At 54.2% G+C, this 21,676-nt stretch overlaps 4 protein-coding genes and 1 long non-coding RNA gene across 12 annotated transcripts; 2 read left to right on the plus strand and 3 right to left on the minus strand.

Annotated features, from left to right (window-relative positions):
- Positions 1–73: 73 nt before the first annotated feature.
- PCGF1 (polycomb group ring finger 1) lies at positions 74–2,777 on the minus strand. 2 transcript variants are annotated; one of them, XM_019750265.2, is made up of 9 exons: positions 2,624–2,777; positions 2,089–2,194; positions 1,777–1,929; positions 1,201–1,272; positions 970–1,075; positions 758–791; positions 574–660; positions 325–405; positions 74–221 (listed from the first exon to the last, which is right to left on the minus strand). In XM_019750265.2, the coding sequence occupies exons 1-9, from the start codon at positions 2,714–2,716 to the stop codon at positions 120–122; spliced, it is 834 nt and encodes a 277-aa protein (XP_019605824.2). In that variant the 5' UTR covers positions 2,717–2,777; the 3' UTR covers positions 74–119. The 2 variants fall into 2 exon arrangements, with proteins under 2 accessions (XP_019605824.2, XP_019605821.2); XM_019750262.2 differs by lacking the exon at positions 2,624–2,777 and adding an exon at positions 2,348–2,594.
- LOC141571569 (uncharacterized) lies at positions 2,683–4,149 on the plus strand. The gene is made up of 2 exons (XR_012496407.1): positions 2,683–2,818; positions 3,998–4,149. It is a non-coding gene; the product is annotated as an uncharacterized LOC141571569 (long non-coding RNA).
- Positions 4,150–7,528: 3,379 nt separating this feature from the next.
- Positions 7,529–10,432, plus strand: TLX2 (T cell leukemia homeobox 2). Its single transcript, XM_019750270.2, has 3 exons — positions 7,529–8,824; positions 9,277–9,514; positions 9,618–10,432. Exons 1-3 carry the CDS (start codon positions 8,425–8,427, stop codon positions 9,832–9,834), a joined length of 855 nt encoding a protein of 284 aa, XP_019605829.1. The 5' UTR covers positions 7,529–8,424; the 3' UTR covers positions 9,835–10,432.
- An 818-nt stretch (positions 10,433–11,250) lies between these two features.
- Positions 11,251–18,299, minus strand: DQX1 (DEAQ-box RNA dependent ATPase 1). 4 transcript variants are annotated; one of them, XM_074332222.1, is made up of 11 exons: positions 17,893–18,299; positions 17,294–17,541; positions 16,846–17,039; positions 16,069–16,174; positions 15,500–15,733; positions 15,311–15,410; positions 15,047–15,205; positions 14,765–14,956; positions 12,714–13,201; positions 12,205–12,395; positions 11,251–11,983 (listed from the first exon to the last, which is right to left on the minus strand). In XM_074332222.1, exons 2-11 carry the CDS (start codon positions 17,528–17,530, stop codon positions 11,818–11,820), a joined length of 2,067 nt encoding a protein of 688 aa, XP_074188323.1. In that variant the 5' UTR covers positions 17,531–17,541; positions 17,893–18,299; the 3' UTR covers positions 11,251–11,817. The 4 variants fall into 4 exon arrangements, with proteins under 4 accessions (XP_074188323.1, XP_074188321.1, XP_074188322.1 ...); XM_074332220.1 differs by having other exon boundaries at positions 16,069–16,453; XM_074332221.1 differs by lacking the exon at positions 17,893–18,299 and having other exon boundaries at positions 12,714–12,904; positions 13,082–13,201; positions 16,069–16,453; positions 17,294–17,557.
- Positions 18,300–18,414: 115 nt separating this feature from the next.
- Positions 18,415–21,540, minus strand: AUP1 (AUP1 lipid droplet regulating VLDL assembly factor). Of its 4 annotated transcripts, none has more exons than XR_012496406.1 (12): positions 21,334–21,538; positions 21,115–21,252; positions 20,885–21,035; positions 20,505–20,689; positions 20,170–20,242; positions 20,002–20,075; positions 19,695–19,761; positions 19,491–19,593; positions 19,238–19,357; positions 19,007–19,122; positions 18,702–18,913; positions 18,415–18,592 (listed from the first exon to the last, which is right to left on the minus strand). XR_012496406.1 is itself a non-coding variant. In XM_019750288.2 (12 exons), exons 1-12 carry the CDS (start codon positions 21,381–21,383, stop codon positions 18,556–18,558), a joined length of 1,233 nt encoding a protein of 410 aa, XP_019605847.2. In that variant the 5' UTR covers positions 21,384–21,533; the 3' UTR covers positions 18,415–18,555. The 4 variants fall into 4 exon arrangements, 2 of the variants coding, with proteins under 2 accessions (XP_019605847.2, XP_019605845.2); XR_002139024.2 differs by having other exon boundaries at positions 18,702–18,882; positions 21,334–21,536; XM_019750288.2 differs by having other exon boundaries at positions 18,702–18,820; positions 21,334–21,533.
- Positions 21,541–21,676: the final 136 nt, after the last annotated feature.

Here is a 21,676-nt window from a genome sequence, read left to right on the forward strand (position 1 = left end):
AGAGGATTTCTGAGGGAAGCAGTACACAAGGAAAAGCATGAATGTGTGGTAGGACATAAAGGAAGAAAAAAGATGCTTTTTTAAAGTTTTTATTTCAAAAAATAAAGCTGCAGTTAATTTCACATAAATATCTGGGGAGGGAAGGGGAGAGGGATGGGGCAGGGACTTGGCCCCAACCTCCTCTTCTCTTTCACACTGTATTGTAAAAGCAAAGGGGATGGCTAAGGAGACAACAAGGGGAAAACGTAGTCAGTGGCAGCATTCTTACCCAAAAGGCCCCCTCAGCCCACCACCACCCTGGGGACTGCCTTGGCCCTGGTTCACCTTGCCGAACCAGCGGGACAGCCATATCTGCTTCATGGTCATATGATCAGGGAGAACTTCATTGTCAAAAAGGAGTTGTACCTAGTAGGGAAATGAGGGCACAGTTTTAGGAACTCTCCTCTCCCGCTAGTTGTGCAGGACACAGCTCCCTGGTCCAAGGTCAAGAACTAACCTGGTCTACTCTAGACTGTGACCCTCCCTTTATAGCCCCTTCCCTCTCCCCAAAAAACCTTCTGTGGAAATACTTACATGCTGGGGATTTAGCATCAAACGATGACATAAGACCCTCCGGAGATGGCGAACCTCAGCTCTAACAGAACATCGGACATATTTGTTCTGGGGGTAGAGGAGAGGAAAGAGAACAAAGTGTGTGAAGGAAGTGCCCTGCGGAGGTAAGTATCCTTAGAGAGGCTCTCCCCTCATCCTCGCTCACCTGCAGGATGCTTTTACTCTTGTCTTTGCCAGAACTGGAGGGAAACAGACACAAGTTAGGGAGCCCTATCTTTCCCCTGCGCCCCATCCAGAGCCATGATATATTCTCTTCAAGGGAATAGACACTCCCTCTGATCGCCCTCTTCCAGAGCCCCTCCCTGGCTCTGAATCTTTGACACTGTCATTTCAGATAGCCCAGGCCCTGCCCCTCACCTCAGCCGCTCTAGGCATAGGCTCAGCTGCTCATCATATCGATAGTAATGGGCTTTAGAGTGGTCAAAGCTGCTGAAGGGAAGGCCGAGGTTGCTCAGGGCTGGCTCTGAGAAAGACAGAGTAGTAACTAGGGTGGCACAGGTTCCATACTCATTTTCCCCCAGAGAGCAAAACTGGGCAGGAGGAATGCTCTGGGGCTTTACCTTCCCCTCCTGCTGCCAAGGGACATACCTTCCCCACTAGGCTGGGTGACTCGGTCCAACCCTCGGGACTGGTAGAATTCTCGAATCCGCTTCTCTTCACCTAGAAGAGAGTGGAGTATAGGATGTAAATATTAGCTCTCCCTCATTCTTTTTTTCCCCCTCCTTCCACCTCCTCCTCCACTCTGGTTCAAGTGTTTCTCAGTGTAGTTGTGTAGCACACAGCTCCCTGGCCCATGCTGGTATTATGAGCCTTGTGCTCCCCTGGGCTGAGGTTGATCGCCGGCCGCTGGTGGGCCACTTACAGTAGCCTGTGGCAGCTCACGCTAACCTCTGGCTGCTCCAGGGCAGCCCAACTCCAGGGAGAGCCGTTGCTCACAATCTTAGCTGTAGAGGGTGCAACTCACTGGCCCAGGTGGAAATCGAACGGGTGACCTCGGTGTTAGGAGGAGGGGGCTCCGACCACCTGAGCCACCAGGCAGGCCGCCTCCCTCACTTTTTGTCAACTTCTTTAACTACATGATTCCCACCAAAGCCCTGGTCACCTCAAGCTGCCACCCAGCATGAGTCCTCAAGAGACCCCCTCATAGTCAGGTTGGTCACTTACTGTCTTGCAAGCCAGGCACTAGCTTGTATACGATGTCCTGCATGACCCGGTCCAGTTTGAGGTTGAGCAGTGGCTGTGTCTCATGGATCTTGATGTTGCACATGGGGCAATACTTGCTGGTTTGGAGGTACTTCACAATACAACTCTTGCAGACTGCGCAGGAAAAGAAAAGCAGACTCTCAGGCTCTTTGGGAATCGGGTTCTTGGACTGGATAGGGTGCCTGTGTGGTTGGGACAGACAGCCCAAAGGCTGACAGCCAGCCTGGTGAGGACGAGGGCCTGGAAGAACCAGCCAGAGTCCAGGACACTCACAAGTATGAAGACACTCTGTGATGGTGGTAGCATCCACGAAGTAGCCAGCGCACAGGCAGCAGACGATGTGCTCATTCAGGTCTTTGATCTTTACTCGGACCTCCTCCTGTGGACACACCCTTTAGTTACCGATCACTCTCCCCAACCCCAACCCTTGAGCCTTCCCCAGCTTGGGAGTCGCCTCTTTCATCAGACTCCACGGCCAAACCCCACACCCTGCGTGGTCAGCCGAGTATTAGCGCCTGGGGGCTGACACTACCCCTATGCCCAGCAGAGGGCTCCGCGCACAGCGGGGGTTCGTTTCACGTGGACTCGCCGGACCTTCCTTTCCCCGGGGAGACTGCACGACGTGGGCGGCACAATGCGCAGGCGTCCTAGCCCTGAATTTGGCAGCTGGACCGCAATCGCGCAGGCGCATTAGGGCCCCTGTCTCTGCGCAGGCGCACTGGGCACCCGGCCAGCCACAGCCTGTCCACTATGCTGCCCCAGTTCGCACCGCTAGCCGACCACGGCAGTAACCCTGCCGCCCCTGCACCTCGTTCCGTAGCGGATCCATCTTGTATACTGACTGGAGCTGGTTCCGAAGCCTCATCGCGATCGCAATCTGGCCCCCCTGAGGAGACGCCATCTTAAAGGCTGATCCCAGCCTGCCACTTCCGGTGCCGCCTGCGGGGCGGGACTTGTCGCCCAGCAACGAGGGCTCAGGTCTTTTCGGATTCGCTGACCCTCTGTAAGGCCCCGCCCACGTCCCTTTCTCCCCGTGTGCTCACCTGAGCCCCACTGGCCCCTCCCCCTCCTCAATCCTTAATTAGGGAGTGGGGGGCCGTGGGGAGGGGTCCTGTCTCTTTGACTTCCTGTAGTAATCATCACAATAGACCCTACCGTGTCTCGGGACTAACTTTTGGAGCCTGCAAAAGACTTCCCCCTCCCACCGCCAAAGACCCGGGGGGTCTTCGCCCGCCGAAGCCCGGGGTCATCCAACTCCTGTGACAGCAACCCCGCTAAAGAAGCCCCTCTGGGGCCCTCTCTTCGTAATATCTCCCTCGTCAGCCGACGCGTCCGCATTACGGAGCTTCATCCCGATGGCGGGCCTTTCCCCGGCTCCACAGCGGGAGTTTCTCGGGCTTTGCGGAGTCTTGGGGAGGGTGGCGGGGAGGGAGGGACCCTAGGGACTTGGTTGTGATCTTACATCGCCCCCCTCCATCCTCCCCCTGCCGCCGGGGATGGGGGGGCAGGCCCTGGTTAATGATGATGATTCAATCATCGGCGCCTGCGGAGGCCTGGGACAGACTAATGCAGAGCAGATGCGAAGGAGGAGGGGAGGACGACTAGGACACTACAGCACACGGACACGCTGAGGCAGCGAGCCCCTGCAGTAGCATAAGCCCAGCCTCGTATTTGGGGAGGACGCAGGAGCTCCGAAAGCTTGTACACACTGTCTCAGTATTTACAGTGGGATTAAAAAACAAGGATAAATTTACAGTGAAGTGTTAATACCAAGTGCAATTGGAGATTCAAAAAGGGAGAGATCCCAGTGGAGACCCCGAAAGGCTTTCCGAAGAAAGTGGGACTTTGTGTGGACACCATTTAGAGTGTGTGCGTACCGTAGGTGGGGACGGGGGAAATAAGATGTGTGGTGGAAATAGACAAGAACGGCAGACTGGAGGGGAGTGACCGGAGAGGGAGAGGAAGGAGGCCAAGGTGTGGATTCGAGAGTATTGGTATTAGAAGCAGGGCCTTATGGATTTGGGACTTTTAGACTGCGAGCAAAAGGGAGCTAGCAGACTTGAATGGAGGGAGTTACCCTATGAAAGAAACATTTTTGTTCATTTATCTTCAGAGTGAATTGGAGTGCATAAGCAGCAAGAAGTTATGAGATTAGTGATTTTTTAACTACTTCTCACTACAGCCACTGCTTACCTCCCTGGGCCAAGATGCCATCATGTCTCCTCTGGATGAGTACAGTGGTTTCTTGCCAGCTTTTCTTCTACAATTGCCCATGTTCAACACGGCAGCACAGAGTGATTCTGGTAAAAAATGAATAAAAAAGGATACAAGAAAGTTTTTCGAGTTGATGGATATCTTTATTGATTGTGTTGATCGTTTCACTGGTGTATACATATGTCAAACTTATCAAATTGTACATTTTGAATATATGCAGTTTAGTGTATGTCAGTTTTACCTTAAGAATGTTGTTAAAAATAAAATTTTCAGGTGTGTTAACTTTGCTGTTTAAAATTTCCAGTAGCTTCCCTTTGCAATCAGAATAAAAGGCAAGGTCCTTACAATGGTCTTCAAGGCCTTGCATGATCTCTCACAGTCATTCAGTGTCTCCAGCCACCCTTGACCCCTCACTGTTTGTTCCACAGATATACCAGGATATATACTCCCACTGTGTCCCAAATTTGAAATGCTCAGATATCCAAATGGCTCCTTTCTTCCTTTAGGTCTTTACTCGAAGAGGCCTTCAGTGATCATTCTAGATAGATCATAACTCCCTACCCTTACACCACTTCTCCCCTTTCCCCGCTTTATTTTCTTTCTTAGCATTTAATATTATTTAATATAGTGTGTACTTTTCTTGTTTTACACCTGCCCTCCTCCATGAAAATGTAAGCTCAGTGGCAGGGAATTTTTGTTGTGTTTACACAGCTCTCTCTCCAGTACTAGGTGCAGAGTAGGTGTTTAATCAAAATTTTGGGGGTGAACAAATGAATGAATGTAGGTGGTGGTGATGATGGACTAGAATAGGCTTTTATCAGTAGAAATGGAGCTGTATATGAAACATTTCGAAGGAAAGCATAATAGGAGGAAGTGAATGAGCTTGGGAGGGGAACCTCTTCTCCAGCCTGGTGGCTGCAGCAAAGGCAGGTGGAGCTGGCCAGAAGGCTAGAACGGTGGGGCTGGGGCACAAATGTAAGAACGGGATAGTGGTCCCAGAGTTTTCTGGGTGGATGTAATAGATGGGACTATTGGAGTGGATGAAACCTGAGCATATGTAGAGAGAGAAAGCTGAAGCCTGAGCTCTGAAGAAGGCTCAGTTTTCAGTGGAAGAAGAAAAATCAGTGGAGGAAAAAAACCATAAGCAGTGACTATGAAAGCCCAAAGATATAGACTAAGACAACATTATGGAAGCCAAAAGAAGGGACATTTCAAGAAATAATTGGTGATCAACGAAGTAAAACTTGTCAGAGTCCTCGGATAATGGAGGCAGTGGGTATGGGCACTAAAAGGGAAAAGAAAACATTTTCTCTTAGAGAGTCAGGCAAAGACTTTGTCTAGATAATAGAGATCTAAGACAGCTGGGGGTAGTAAGGGTGAAGTTATTTAGAGACCTGATGATATGGGAGTGGGGCCATCTTGAAGGAAGGACACTGCACCACCAGCAGGAGGGAAGGGAAAGCACAGAAGCACAGGCTGGGGATGGGGCCTCTTCCTGGGAAGCTGCAGGCTGGAAACTTGAAAACTTGAAGAGTTGGGGGGCCACGTGCATGTAGGAGATAGTGAGATGGATCCAAAGCGGTGTGTATGGGATGTGGCGGTGTGAACAGCACAACCCCATCTTCAACATAAACTAGAAGGAACCATCCTTTCCAGAGATTCGGAATCAGCAAGGTGAAGCCAAGCAGAGAAATTTCTAGGACTGTGCTGACAGAACAGGATGCCCTTTGTTCTTGAAGAGGAGTGCTAAAATATTTTAACTTCCTAGAAGATTTGCATGTCTGTGACCATTCTCCTCAAAGGGTCAGGTGGCGCTCCTGGGTGGCAGTGCCGTCTGTGCTGACTTCAAAAGGCAGTCTGTACTGTAAGCAGGGCTGCAGGGCTGCATGATGCTGCCATTTCTTCCTTCATTGATTCACTCGTTGATTCATTTGAGAAGGATTTATTCAGCTTGGTTGGAGACACACTAGTGCGCACCTTCTCCTGAGAGGCCCACCCCCTAGCGTGGGGGTTAAGGGACTGACAAACTCCTAACCTGCAGTCCAGTCCCCTTCAGAGGCTTTATTTGCTTTGCTGTTTTCCTAGGCTTTCTGTTCACATCTGGCGGGATGCAGCCAGTGCTCTCTCTGAAGGTTTTGCCTGAACAGGAGAAGTTTCAAGAATCCTAGCAGCCCCACCCCTCTGCTGCTGAGAAAGGGAGCTTGGGCTTCTGTGAAGAGCCAGGGGAGGTGATTATGTCTGTCTTCTCCACCAAGATAAAAACACACCTGCCAAATCTGTAGGAGCCCCCACTCCCTTTCAGAAGGGCTGTTGGCAGGGTGGGGGAAGGCCTGGAGAAATTGGATAATGGAGCTAGGCAAGGTTGGGGGAGGATGTCCCATATTAATGCCCACTGCCTCCCTCCCCTTCAGACTGAGGTTTCTGAGAACACTGAGAGGCTGGTGGCTTTGGGTGGGGAGAGAGCCCACTCCCTCTTTTCTCTTATCTTCCTGCCCAGATGCCCAAATATCATTCCTGGTTCCCTAGAGAGAAAAGGCCCCTCACCCTGCCCCAGGCACCAGGCTGCCAGCCCATCTGCTGGGGAGAAAGGAGGGGCAGAATCCTTCCCATTAGATCCTGGAGAATCAACTGGAAGATCCATGCTCCCAGGGAGACCCATCTACTAGACTTAGATGGCATGTTGGCTCCCATGGGTAATGGGCAGCCTGGAGCTGAGCACCGAGTGGGCTAGGCTTGAGGGGCTAGGGTTGGCACAGCCAGAAGGGGTCCTTTGGCCACCCCCTGTCTGAGGCAGGTTGAGCTGTTCATTGGTGCCAAACCACCATGGGATGGTAGGAACACCCCCCTCCCTGCGCCCAGTCTCACCGGCTCACAGGCGCCAGGCCCCCCCCAAGCCCGGGTGGGCCAGGGAAGGTAATGTAATTCCGACCCAGCTAACCCGATTATGACGGCCTGCACCGGGCCGGGCGGCGGCAGGGGCGGGTCTAAGGCGCAGGGGCCCACCCGGCCAGGGGTCCCATCCCAGGGAAGGACGCAGAGTTCACACACTCCCAGCTTCTGGGTCTGTGGCCAAAGGTCACAAGGTCACCAAGCGGCTTCGGTCTTTTCCCCACTTCCCTCCTCTAACACGCTCCAGGCACAGTTTTCTGGGCTTGGGTGGGGTGAAGCTTCTATGGGAAATGAGGAGGCTGGGATTCTCCGAAGGCTTCAGTGAGGTCCCAAGTGTCGCCTGTGGCGATTTCATCCTCCCTCTTTGAGGGAGGGAAAGTGTGTGAGAAGAGACTCCCCGGGCGCAGCGTGGAGGGGCAGAGTCCCGCGTTGGTGGTCCGCTCTCGGAGGCAGAACGTCAGCCTCAAGCTCCCACCCGCCTGAGTTGAGCCAAGGGTCCGCTTTACACGGATTTCAGAAAATCAAAATTCTAAGAAGCACAGGGCGCCAATTATTGGCGCTCCCGGAAGGAGCTATGGGTCCCACGGGAGAGGCCAGGAGGTGCACCAGGACACTGGCCGAGAGTGGTTGTTCCCCGCCCTAGCCCACCGGACGCGTCCTGCCACCACTTTCCCACACCTGTCCTCTTCCTAGGCCTCCAACTCGCCGGCGCAGTTCCCCAAGCCGCTTCCCATCGCATCCAGGAAGCCTTAACGAGATTTGGTCTTCGAGGGCACTTAGGCGAGGGCCACAACGAATCCGGCAATAGGCTGGCAGGACCCATCGGGAGGCGAAGAGTGGCGGCTGTGGGAGGAGGCACCTGCGAGGAAGCGGGTGAGGCCGAGGAAGCCCAAAGGCGGAGGCCGGTGATGATGGAGTTGCGATGCGCATCTCGGCTGACTCAGCGCGCAGCGACCCAGGCAAGATCTGGCCCCTCCCGCGCTAAGCCTGGTTCCTAACACCCTCGTCACCCCCACCCCACCCCCTCTATCCCTGCAGGCCAGTCTTCCCAGCACTTGGCGCAAACAAGAGTCTCTTCCCCTTTAACGGGCCGGGCCCCGCCCCTGCCCTACCCCCAGTCCCCACTGCCCACCGGAGTCTGATCTGTCAGTCATTGCCCCAGCCCAAGCCGGCCAACCCTCTCCACCCCGGACTCCGGCAGAGGCCCGGTAGCAGCCCAGGGTCCATCTGCGCTTCAGAGACAGAAAGGGCGCTCCTGGGGCCCTGGCCGGTCGCGCTCCCCCGGGATGCGAGTCCTTGCACCGACGCCCGGCAGAGGCCGGCATGGGCGCGGCTACTCTCGGAGCACAGGGATGAAGCTGTGTTGGGGGCCCCGGCGCCCCGCCGCAGCCAGTCCCGTGGGCCCCTGAGGCCGCCGCCCCGAGCGCTCAGCTGCTGGGCTCTCAGTGCTGCCTGGGGCGCCCTGCCAACCACCGAACCTCCTGCGGTCCTTCCTGACCCGGACCCATGGAGCCAGCAGTGCTGGCCTCGCACAACCACCCGCACCACGAGCCAATCAGCTTCGGCATTGATCAGATCCTGAGCTGCCCAGAGCCCCCCGGGAACGGCCTAGGCCCGGGTCACGCGGGCCAGGGCCATGGGGAGAGTGCCGCGTTCTCGGGTGGGTTTCACGGAGCCTCAAGCTACGGCCCCGCGGGGTCTTTGGGCCCGCTACCTGGCAGCTCCGGCGTGGGTCCGGGCGGCGTGATCCGCGTCCCGGCGCACCGCCCGCTGCCAGTGCCGCCGCCCGCGGGAGGTGCAACTGCGGTTCCTGGCCCCTCGGGCTTGGGCGGAGCCGGGGGCCTAGCGGGACTCACCTTCCCATGGATGGACAGCGGCCGCCGCTTTGCCAAGGACCGGCTCACGGGTGAGGTTGCCCAACCCCTCCAGCGTTATGCCCACACTGACCCGGTTTTCTCATCTTTGAACCTTCTGATCCAACTCCTGGTCTCTTTTAATCGCCCTCCCTCCCAGGCCACCCCAGGGGATCCTGCCCCAACTTGTTTCTCTTGGTCCCATTAGCTGAGGCGATGGGGAGGGAGCTGCCGTCGATGTCCGCGCTCTCCTCTGCAGTCCACTGTTCACACCACGGGGAGGGCAGGGTGTAGTTATGGGGACGATTCTCCCTCACCCAAGGGGGAGGGCCGTTTCTTCCGAGGCTCTTTCTTGTCTAGAGGACTCCACTGATGCGGGGCCGAGCTTGGAGCACCGTTAAGGACCGTGCGCGGAAGCTCCGCGGCCCAGGCAGCCGCGCTTTCTTCTCAGGGACGCCTCAGGCCGCCCTGCAAACCCTGCCCTGCTCTTCCTTTCTCCATGCAGCCGCGCTCTCGCCCTTCTCTGGGACGCGCCGCATCGGCCACCCCTACCAAAACCGGACACCCCCGAAGCGGAAGAAGCCGCGCACGTCCTTCTCTCGCTCGCAGGTACTGGAGCTGGAGCGGCGCTTCCTGCGCCAGAAGTACCTGGCCTCCGCCGAGAGGGCGGCGCTGGCCAAGGCCTTGCGCATGACCGACGCTCAGGTCAAGACGTGGTTCCAGAATCGACGCACCAAGTGGCGGTGAGGCGTGGGGCGGGGAGGGACCGCGGGCCCGGCCAAGTGGTGGTGAGGAATGGGGCGGGCGAGGGCTGGCCTCGCTAACCCCGCACCTCCGCTCGCCCAGGCGCCAGACGGCAGAAGAGCGCGAGGCGGAGCGGCACCGCGCCGGCCGGCTGCTCCTGCACCTGCAGCAGGACGCGCTACCGCGGCCGCTGCGGCCGCCGCTGCCCCCAGACCCGCTCTGCCTGCACAACTCGTCGCTCTTCGCTCTGCAGAACCTGCAGCCCTGGGCCGAGGACAACAAGGTGGCTTCCGTGTCCGGGCTAGCCTCGGTGGTGTGAGTGACGCCTGCCCGACCGGCCGAGCGCTTTTCTGGACCGAGGAGCCGCGTGGAGCGCGGGGCCCAGGGCTTCCCTCGCCGTGGTCCCGAGGCAGGGCAGCGCGTAAGGAGGAGCCGGCCTTGAGGCTCTCGTCGAGGGCTGCTCGGCCACCACCGGCTCCCAGGCCAGCGTGGTGCGCTCGCTCTGCACGCTGAGATGCGGCCTTTCCCGCGTTTTTCAGTTGGATTTTCGCACCGCTGCTGGAACCTGAGGCGCCGAGAGGGCGGGACCTGAAGTACGGGAGCCAATGAGGTGCGGGGAGGTGGGGCGGGCTGGCCAATGGGAGCTGCTCTTCTGAGAGACGCAGGAGTCTTCGGCGGGTGGGTCGAAAGTGCAGTTCTGCTGGGCTGCAGCAGGTGAAAGGTGGTGCTGGATGCGGCAGCCCGCACTGGCTGGGTGGGTACCAAAGGTGTGAAGGAAGGAAGGAAGACGCCAACGACAGCGAAGTAATGGACGAGGTGCTGGAAAGCGAGTCCGACTGTGACAGGAATCAGAGTTATCCACATTGGGCATCTCATCCTTCTGTAAATAATCGCTAAGGATTCCGTCCTGACTTTAAGCCTCATGTTGTCCATGTGTGTTCAACCTGTTGACTACGTCCTCCTATTTGAGAGCTTCACAATGTGCCTGAGTGGCAGGGGCAACAGATACTTCTCTTTCATCTTTCACCGGATGAAAGGGAATATCTAGGAACACTTATCCTTCAGGGACAGAGAGGATAGAGGAAGAAGCAGTGGACAAATTTAATGGGCCCAGTGAATTTAGGGTGAGCAGAACTTGGCAAATAGTTAGGAAGTAATAGACTTAAGAAGAATCAAAGACAACTCTGAGGCTGGAAATGTAGAGGATCAGGAAATCAATGGTATTGTGGATGATGAAGGGGGAAATTGGGACGATAGGAGCAAGGTTAATGCTGCGGGCAAAACTAAGTGCTAGACCTACAGAGAATAAATCCTGGAAAAATGCTTTGGGGGAGGTTAGTTGACATCCATATAGAGGTGGAGATAGATGGAATGATGAGAACAGAATCTCCAAGGGAGGAAATTCTGAGGAGGAAAGCAGAGTTCTAAGGACAAAATCTTTTTTCCCCCCACCAAATTCTACAAACACATAATGTGCAAGATGATGGAGGATATTAAAGTTAGTAGTCCAAAGGAAGAAAAGGGAAAGGAATACCCAGCTGGAAAGAAAGGAAACCATGATGTCCCTGACGTTGTTAGAAAGACTTTAGGTTGTGGGCAGGCCAGGGCTGCCAGGAAGCTTGTTGATGGAAGGTTGAGAGTTTGGGGATGGCTGGAATAGCTTTGAGATTTCGGAAGGAGCCGAATTTAAGTTGTATGAGGATGAAAGGGAAAATTTTGTCTGATTCTCTAGAAGCCCCTTTCTCCCTCCCCTGGAATCGGGAGCAGTGTGGTAGCGAGAAGTGAGCTTTAAGCAGGATCAGAGGCCAACTGTAGTCAAACTACTTACGTTCTGTTTTGGTGACAACTAGGTCAGCAGACCACAAAGACTTGACCAGAGTGGGAACCAGGCAAGGGGATACCGCTGGAGAAGTTGGCCCTGAGTCTTTGATACTGTGTCATCTCTAACTCATGAATGTTGTATATGCTGATACAAAACCAAACTCAAATTTGGCACCATAGAAAAAGAACTTTTATAGCCCAGAAGGGAGCACAAGGATGGGTTTGGCTTAAGTTGGGGATAAGGGGGCCTGTCAGTCCCTCTCCAGTAATTAGAAGAAGGCTAAGGAAAGGGTCCTACCTTATGCAGACTATGGCTTACCCAGTTCCCTCTTCTCTCAGCCCACCATTTCTTGAGACTCAGGTGCCATGATTTATATCTGACCCTAAACTTTGGTCTTCTAAATTTGGCTGGCTGCCTTAGTGCTAGACTGAGGGAGGATCTAAGGTGATGAGATGAGCTCTGCTCCATTCCTTGGGCAGGTCACTGCAGGACACAGGCATCTCCAAACTCTTGGGTGGAGGAGGATTCACTCTCTGTTGAAGCTGTTGAAGAAGCTGCCATCTCTTCCCTCAGCTGGTTCAGGAAGTCTCTGCTTTCACTGGGGGGCAGGTTACTCAGGAAGTATGGAGGGGCCAACTCCACTAGCCTGACAGAGAGAGTCATAATTAGATCATTTCTGTAGCCTCCCTCACAATGCAGATTTTTAAACTTCTCACCACCCATTCCACAAACCCTATCTTCTCAAATCACGTTACTACAAATCACTGAGATTCCCCTCTTCTTTTTGGGGGTTCTCTGACTCCCCAGCTATAATTTTGTCCACAGGAAGAGGAATGGGCGGTGTAGGAGGGGTGCCAGAGAACTCACATCTGTGGTTGAATCTCAGAAACAATGGAAAGGCAGTTGTCTTTGGAAATGGAGAAACTGTGGTAAATCACCCATGGTGGGGGTCTGGCAGGAGCCCGACGGCTTCGGTAGCAGCAGTATGGGGAGAGCTGGGCCACATGCTTATGGGTTAGGAGCAGGTAATTTCCAGTGCCATCTGTGTCTCGGGCCACCTCATTGAAAGGCAAAGATATTGAAGGAATAAGTGTGAGAGAAGAGGCAGACAGTAGAAAAAAGTAAAGGGGGTTAAGAAAGACTTAGTAAGAGTGGTGACAGTTTTAAAAGTAAAGCATTACTTCTAGATGTTACAGGCCCTACCATACCATATGGCATTTTCCACAGCTCCTTGTACCCCAAGGCCTCAAAGGAAAAGTTTCTCCTAGTTCTAAAGAATCCTTTGAATGGCCACCGGGACCCGAGTTTCAGAGGTGGCATACCAATCTTTGGTCCCTCTGCCTCCTGCTACTTTCATGACCCCCCTTTCCCCTAACCTTAAGGAAGTAGCCAGACACCAGTGCTTTCTGAAGGTCTCTGCGATTCTTCTCAGAACCAAAGGCTGGTTGGGACAAAGGAAGTTCAATTCGTTGCATGAGTTCTAGGAGTTCTCCTCGCAGTTTCTGGGCTTGGCACAGTGCTGCCCAGTTTAGACCCCGAGTCTGACACCAAGCCTTGTCTGCTCCATCTAGGCGAGGAAAGAGACCAGGTACAACTAAAGTCCTTGAAATCTCTGAAAGAACCCCACCCTTGGCCAAAGGGCCTCCGCTTCCTGGGCATAGAGATCTGTCAGCTGCTTGCACGCCACCTCCCCTCTTTGGAAAATCCGGGATTCTCTTAAGAGGATGCAGAGTGGGCCACTCACTCTGTATAAAGGCTTCATACACCTGGATCAGAGAGCTGTGATCACCGTCTGCATGTTCCAGGGCCCGGCGTAAGGCAGCTTCTTCTGCACAGAGCGGAGGACGGGTAAACCCAGGGGCAGCTGGAGGCAGAAGAGAGGAAGGTCGTTTTGGGGACTGAGAGAGGATAGCAGTACAGGCAGACTGGTGAAAAGGGAGAAGTGTCACTTTACTGGGAATTTTATTCAAAAGACACTGATAACTTCTAGGTGCTGTGCACTTTATTAGACATTAAAGAGAAACAAATGAAAGACAGCCTCTGCCCTCAAGTTGCTTAGAGTCTGGTGGGAGAGAATAACAAGCAAACTGGATGAGCACGATATGTGTGGGGGCCAATATTTGAAGTTTCAGCAGGAATTAGCACAGTGGAGAAGGTGGCAGAGAGGCAGGATTCTGGACTGTGGGAGCACCAAGGCGCGGAAGTTAGTAGCATGGCATGTTTATGCCTAGTATGGGTGGAGGGAATGGCATGTATGGCAGACACAGGAGATAAAGCTGGAGAGGTGGGTATGGGCTAGGTCATGAGAGGCGGGATGTGCTGTGCAAATGAGTTTACATTCTGACTGGAAGGTAAAGAATAGCTGTTGAAGAAGAGTTTTTAAATAAGAGTCCAAGTGTTTGAACAAGTTCACATGACTAGTTAGGAGGCTACTGATCTAGCTGAGCAGTGATGGGATCTAACACTGGAAGAGACAGTGACTATGGAGAAGAACTAATGAATTAAAAAACAACAACACCCCCCCCAAAAAAAAATCTGGGAAATAAAAGTGAAAGAACCTGGAAAAAGATTAATCTAGAATAATGGTAAATGGAGCTGCAGAGATGATGGTATGATTTTGAGGTGGTGATGGTGAAAAGGTTGTTAAAAAAGTGCCCAAGTTCAGTTCTAGGTTGAAGTACTAAGGACTGTTGTGGTAGAAAAGTCCATCAGGAGTCAGGCATATAATCGAAGATTCAGAAGAATGGTATTGGCAGGGAGAACAAGATTTGGAAATTTTAAGAGTGATGGTCGCCTTTCAGACCACAGGTGTGGATGAACTTGCTTGGAGAGTTCAGGGAATGAGAAGACATGGGGGACAAGGATAGAACCCCGAGGTCCAACTTACAGTGGATGAGCCGAGGACAAAGAGCCCGAGGAAGAGATTAAGGGAATGGCCAGCAGGTAGGATGAAAACCATGAGGAGTGGTCACAGAAGCTTAGAGGGCCTAGCTTAGTTTCAAGGTGGGAGTCGTCAGCATTCTCACATGTCAAAAAAGAAGGTCATAAATAAGGGCGCAAAAGTGTTCACTGGATTTGGTCTTTGGGAGGTCACTGGTGAGCTGGGGCCGTCTCGGTGTGGTGGTAGGCCTGGAACTGGAATGCGGTGGGTGAGGAGTACACTAGATGGAATAGGTTAGAAATGATACTGTGTAGCTGAAGTGGAGTAGAGGGCTGAAGAAGAGAGGTGTGGCGTGTTAGTAATAACAGGAGCGATTTGAGCATGTTGAGAGGCAAGAACCAGCAGGGAGAAAAGGTTAGAGACATGAGAGGGATAAGTGATTCAGCTTGGTTCTGTAGGTACTGTGAGGGGTGGAAAGTGGAGCCCCAAAACACCAAGGGGAAGGACTAAGCAGCCGAAAGAGCCAAGGAGAGAGGTGAGTTATACCAGTGAGCATGGCAGCGAGAGTGAGCATCTCATCCACACACTCAAACTCGCACGAGGCCAGCAGGGCTTTGGCCAGCTCAGGGGGCAGGGGGAACTCTGATAGGATGACACCCAGGTCTGATAGGTCCCCTTCATCGTCCAGGGCTGCCAGATAGTCTAAGTCTTCCAGGGCCTGCATCAATGCTTCTGGAGCTGGTGAGGAAACAGGGTTTATAGGGCAGGGAGTCTCAGAGCCTGGGGGTCAGATTTGGTGGGCAGGACTTGGGCAGGAGGGGTGCTCACCGGGCCGGTCCAGGAAGTGACAGTCCCCTGGCTCTGCAATCTGCCTCCTCTTTAGTAGTAATACCAGGGGGCTCAGATTCTCCTCACACACCCTGGGTTGGGGCAGTGGAGGAGCCTCTAGTTCTTGGAAGGACTTAGGATACAAGCAGAGGCAGGATCCTGAGGGGAGAAAGACTTGGGAGAGAAGACCACTGTAGATTTTTCAAGGCTTGTGTATTGGTTACTGCTTTCGTGTTTGATCTCAGCGAGAGCAAAGGCTCTTACCTGGAGGGGCCCCTCTGGCCCGCACTTGTCTTGCCTCTGCCTGACACTTGCTGATTGGCCTCAACATTTGGGATTCTGCTCGGATCTGAGGATTGTACACCTGTCACCACCCCCCAACCAAGGCCAAGACAGATCAGAGCGGGCCATTTGTATCGTAAGTCCCCACACCCCGTCATCTCTGTCACTCACACTTCGAAGCTCCAGTCCTGAGTCAATGACATGTCGGATGGAAGGGAGGGAGAAGGAGAAGTCAGCCAACCAGTGAGTGACCACAACCTTTCGGGCACCCGAGTCTGTGTCCTCGTACACAGCCTGAACGGCTTGACCATGGCCTGGGTGAAGGGGCAGCACCCGTGGTGGAAGCCCTGGGACAGCCAGGGTCCCCACTTCCCTGGACAAGAATTCACAGCACAGGGAAATTTCCTGAGGAGAGGGGTGGGGCATTAGTGCAGTTCTCACCTTTTTGGATCACAGACCCCTTTGAAAAACTGATGAAAGCTATGGCCTTTCACTCTGAAAAAATGCACCACCTCAAAGTTGGGGGAGTTATAATTTCAGGAATTCACTGAATCACAAATTTCTGCATTAGATGGAATCAGAGATGGGGGTAGACCTCTTTACCCTGAAATCCATGAGTTTTCCCTTGGAACCCCAACAGAGAGTGAATATTCGAACGTCAGTGTTCCTAACAAGCAGCACTCCCATTCCCCGGGACAGGAAGGCGACATAAGGGGCACCTCCTTTGGCAGCCTGTTTACCTCCTCACTGGGCAGGTACACTAGCACGTCTCCTGGAGCCTCCTTCCGACACAATTCAAGCACAGCTTGGCAAGCAGCTTTCACTCGATCAGTAGGGACAGTGTCCCTGTAGATGGGAGTAGGACACCTGCCAGGCCCTCTGGGTACATGTACAATAGGAGGATCGCCCCAAAAGGCTTGGAGCTTAGGTTCAAAGGCTGGGTCAGTAACCACAACCACTCGGGGGTCGTCTGGAAGGTTTCCCAGCCTGGCATCTCGCAGCAGCCCCTGGAGTAAATCTGAGGCCACTGACCGCTCCTGAGCCTCATCCAGCACCAGCACGTCCCAGGCTCCAGTACCCCGGGTCGAAGCCACCTCTTGAAGAAGCAGCCTATCCCAGCAAAATCTGTTGATGTTGACAGTGAGCAGAGGAGTCAGTGTGGACACTGACCAGCCCCAGAAGTCGGGGGAACTTCTCCCTAGGGGGCCTAGATTTTGATAGTGAAGGTCAGAAAGACCTTTTGACTGGATTCCTAAGCCTGTGGACCCGTAACAGTGACCCACAACCTCACTGACAACACTGTTCATAAACTGTACTCCAGCTGGGAAAGTGAGACTTGTGATGACGGTGAAGATGAATGAGGTGTGGGCTGGGGTTAAAAGGCTTCAGTGTTGCATAATGCATGATTTAAAGGGTGAGCTGGGCTGAGGGAGGGTATGGTGAGATGTTGGAGGACTGGGCTTATTCCTAGTGGGTAAGGGGAATTAGATTTGGGTTGGGCCTGTAGGAGGCCTCACCTGAGCAGGGTGTGGGGACCAGTGCAGTCCTCCTGGGGGATGCTATATCCAACCTCATGACCTAGGGTCAGGTCCATCTCATCAGCAACCCGCAGGGCCAGACTCAGGGCTGCCAGAGGGTAGGGCTGAGTGACAGTTACCCGGCCCTTCTGGAACCCCCTGGCCAGCGCAAACTCTGCACACCACTGAGGAATCTGGGGTAGGGGTAGGGAAGGACAACCAGTCAGCGAGACACACGACTTCAGTCAGAAGTGCTAGGGGAGCTATGGCCAGTTTAATCTCTCCTTTCTGGGGGGAGTATCCTGGTCCTTTACCACGCTGGGGCCAGCCTAAACAGACTCCATTTGCCCACCTCCCCCATAACCCCTGGCAGCCCAATCCCCCCTTGCCAAGGAAAGGCCAGTTCCCTGGCCCCTCCCTCCTGTCTACTCCCAGAATCCCCCCCCACCTGGGTGCTCTTGCCAGAGCCAGGCTCTCCAGACACCAGCACCACTCCACTGGGGCTACTCTCCAATTGCTCCAAGAAGATAAAGCGAGCAGCCCAGATAGGCAAGGCTCGGCGCTGCTCAAGAAGCTCGTAGTAGTGGGAAGAGAAGGGGAGCCCGTCAAAGGGGTTCACAGCCAGTTCAGACTCCCCAGGGCTCAGGCCAGACTCTTCTGCCAGCCTGAGAAGTTGAGAGGCCATGGTGGCAGGACCTACAGAAGGTGGGGTCATCATTAAAACCTTGTACCATCTTCCCACCTCAGCCCTGATCCCTAACGTGTACCCTCAGCTGGTAATGCACTGGAGTCCATTCTTTCCAGCATATCTTGCCTGCCAGGAAACAGTGGAGAATTGAGTCTCCAAGTAAGGGACTATCAAAAGGGACTATTACCCTGTAGCCAGGTAGTAAAAATCCTGGGTCTCTCTGTGAATCTCTGTAATGCAGGGGCAACAGGAATTATGTGAGACCCGTGGGAAGTTCCCTGGGGGTGGGGGAGAATAGGAAAAGGAATAAGAAGGGGCTGGAATTGAGGAGCAGGGCCACAAGGATCCTGGATTCAAACCTGCTTGCAGCTCTGAGACGTGTCACGATGGCAGCCAGTTCCAGACCCGCCCAGCCAGTTCCCACCAACCTTGACCAGCGCTAAGTACAAAGGTAAGTTCCGGCCCCACCCTGGGGCTTGGCTCAAACATAATTCTTAACACTGGTTTTGGGGTGGAACCATTTGCTCCACCTTATTTAACCTAGTCAGGAGCCTATAGAAAACAGGCTCCAGCCACCAATTGAGCATGTGTGAACTCTACAGACACCATGTACTGTGAAAGGCATCCTGGGACTTGTAGTTTTGCTGCTATTTCTGCACAAACCTGGGCTGAACACCCCATTTAGGTCCAGTTGCTGCGTGGTCTTCAGTTGTTACACTTCCTTAATATCACTCATTTCGACACGAGGAGGTGATTTCAGACAGTTCCATTCTGACCATCCCCCCACAAACCTACAAGGACCACCTTATCCACATCCTCCCCACCAAGGGAAAAGGAACGTGCTCAGGAGGCTTTTGAGACCCAGAGAGGCAACAGAGACCTTGAGTGAAAACCCTGAATTTAATGTGACACTGGGGGCAGGCCCATCCCTCCCTTTCTACCACCCATCCATCAGGCCTTTTGTGAGTTGGGTGAGGGCTGCCCCCAGTCTCCGTCCTGCGGCTCTGGGTACCATCCTGTGCTCAGTCAGCCTCCTGGGCCTGTCTCTCTGTGAATCTCCTGTGGGACATAGGGAGAAGACATTGTGTGGGCTTTGTCATATAAGTTCCATAATTAGCTTCCTTCTCCAACCTGCCCCTTTCTACCCATTATCCTCTAAGCCCCTCACCTTCTTGCGTATTCATATAGTGCTTGTTTGCGCTCCTGTAGGCTCTCCTGCCGGGCCCAGGAGGATTTGGCAAATGTTAGGGCTGTGGGCTGAGGGGTCACCGGGCCAGAGCTGGGAAACTGAGGTGATCACAATGTCAGAGGGCTTGCGAAGTCATCATCATTAAACACGCATCGAATGCCTACTTTGCAAGAGAGGCACTGGGCTAGGGTCTCAGGATCAAAAAAGAGACATCAGGGATAGGGAGTATGTAGAGTGCCCCATCCCACCCCAAGTCTTGGATCGGACCATTTCCTGGGTCTCACCTGGGGGGCAGAGACTGTGGGATGGGACTGGGTCCCCTCAGTGATGTCTTCAGGCATGAAAGCTACAGCCCCCTCAAGCAGATTGGTGATGGTCAAGTCTACGCAGCCAGTCCTGGCTGGGGAGAAGGGAAGAGAGGAGAGGGGATCTGTTGCCCTGTTCATCCTTTTCCCTCACCACCCATTTTCCCTCTCTGTCCCTGTCTTCTTGTGTGAGGCTACCCTTTCCCATACCCAGGTCTCTCTGGATGACGACCAGTGGCACATGGGGTAAAACCTCCTTGACTCTCTGAGCCAGAGTTGCCAGCTGCACATCAGGAGAAGGGCCCGGGGAGGGAGGGAAAGAAGACTGGGCTGCAAAAAAGAAATCCGAAATATGGTGAATGGAGAATGAGTAGGAAGGAGAGTCTGACTAATACAGGAATAGGGAGGAAATCACAATACGCTGGGGAAAAAACAAAAAGCTTTGTGTACAGAGACCACACACCTGACTGGGGGCGCAATCTAGGATGTCTTTGCCGCTTCATGTGCTCTGCTTTGTCTGCTGGAGTGAGTCGTGTTCCTGTCTGGCCCAATTTTTTGGCCACCAGCTAGGAAGAATTGGAAGGTTGGAAATGTCAAGGTTTCAAGCCTTCTTCCCCCTCTGCCTAAGGAGAGACCCCACCTCCAGCCTGCTTCTGTATGCTACCACCTGTTGTACACGGAGGGCAAACTCCTCATTCCCCTCTCCCAGCTGGCGATGAACAGGACGGAGCCACCTGCAAAAAACAATCAGGGCTATGTTGGGGGCAGCTGGAGCAGTCACCCTCTCCCCACTTTGATACCTCTTTTCATGGAACTGTGGTGGTGAGGGTGGGGAGAGAATAAATACTTTGTACTGCCTCTGTGTTGGAAACTTGGTATTAAAAAGATCTGCAAATGGATAGGGCAGAGGCAACTACTTCCTTGACCTTGAGGTGAGCTTTTCCCAGCCACCAAAAAGTGAGGACAATTAATACCTTACTTGATACACCGTGAAAGGAACGAAGAGTGACCACAGCAGTTCTGAGACCCAGGAGGCATCTGACACTGTCTGAGGGGAAAGCATGAAGTGAGGTCTAAGTCAGGCCGGGACTGGGAAGCTTCTCCCCAAAGCCCCGGGGAGTCCGTATCCAACACACACTCACCACAGAGACTAGAGGTCTCTGGACTTGCAGGGTAAGAGGCTGTACCACATCCTGGATGGAAAATGGCCAGGAACTAGAAGAGGGAAGAGAGAACAGGACGGGATTTCAGCCAGTCCAGTTAATAGCTCATATCTAACTTAAAACAGAAAACTGTCAAATTGTGTACCAAGTAGACAAATGAGGAATATAGAGATTCAGGGGAAGGAACCAAAAGTGGACAGAAAGGAACTAGAAATGGAGGGGGTAGGGCTGAAGAAGGTTGTGAAAAACCCAAGGGCCCTCCACGCCTGACCACCTACCCTGTCTGAGTCAAATACCTGTGTTCGTTCACCCACCTGAAGCGCAGGAGCCCCTCCCGGCCATTGGTGGCCTCTTCCTCTGGGAATAGCAGCAGAGGGGTAGGGGGAAGCCTCGTGGAAGCACAGAATCTCTTGAGTGACTCCACCAACTCCCCCCGCCCATCCATCTCCATGAAGCCCCGAGACCAGCATACAAAGCTGGGAGGACTGTTGAGTAGAGGCTGGGAACAGGGAAGAGAGAAAGCAAGAAGAATGTTGGGAAGTGATAAAAACTGACATCTGGGGTAGAGAAGCGGGGTTAGCGTTAAAGCGCAGTATCTCGTGGTCCCCAAGGGAAGCCCGGGCGGGCAGAGGGAAGCCGTAAGTTGGGCCCCAGGGAACTGCCCGTGGCACTCTCGGCTTCGCCCCCCACTCACGGTACTACAGCTGGTGAGCAGGTTGACTATGTTGTGGTCGAAAGGTGTCACGTGGTTGGAAATGAGGACCCTGACGCGGTGATCCCGGAGTTCGGAGTCCTCCTGCCGGGCCACGAGCCCTAGCACCGCACACATGGTCCGTACCACGAACCTAGGAACGCAGGCAGTGCTGACTCCACGGCCGTCGGCCCGGCCCAGCCTTGACCCTCCCCGAGCTCCCGGGTCGGAACCTGCGAAGGACGCTGTCTGGCAGCGCGCAGCTGACCAGGAAGACGTGGATCCCAAGAAAGAGGCGCAGGACGAGGAGACAGAATCCGACGGGCGCGTAGAGCAGCAGTGCTAGGAGCAGGAAGCCGTCACCCGGGAGCCTGGGGGCAAGAGGTGGGGTGATCGGGCGGCCGAAGGCCGAGTGGACGCGGGAGCCGGCCTCTTCCCGCCGGGACTCTTACCGGTGCGAGTCGAAGAGCCGCTCCGGCCCCGGCGCCGGGGGAGGTTCCATCGCGGCTGCTTTAGGGGTGTTTGGCCACTGCCGCCATCTTCGTGCCCCGCCGCAGGGGCTCCTGGGAAGGAGGAGTCTTCCGGCGTGGGCCTCGGGTGCCAGGACCCGAAATCCTGAGGCGCCCCGGAAGGGCTAGCGGCCCCAGCATGCCGCGCGGGCCCTTGGGACACCTCAGTGCTCGCGTCCTGCAGAGACCACAATTCCCGGCATTCGCGGGGCGGGGGCGGAGTCGGCCTCCCGGAATAATCCGGGTCCCGGCGTGCACTTCTAGAGGACTTCAGGTACCAGCGTGC

This window comes from Rhinolophus sinicus, linkage group LG05, assembly GCF_036562045.2.
Source record: "Rhinolophus sinicus isolate RSC01 linkage group LG05, ASM3656204v1, whole genome shotgun sequence".
Classification (NCBI taxonomy): Eukaryota; Metazoa; Chordata; class Mammalia; order Chiroptera; family Rhinolophidae; genus Rhinolophus; species Rhinolophus sinicus.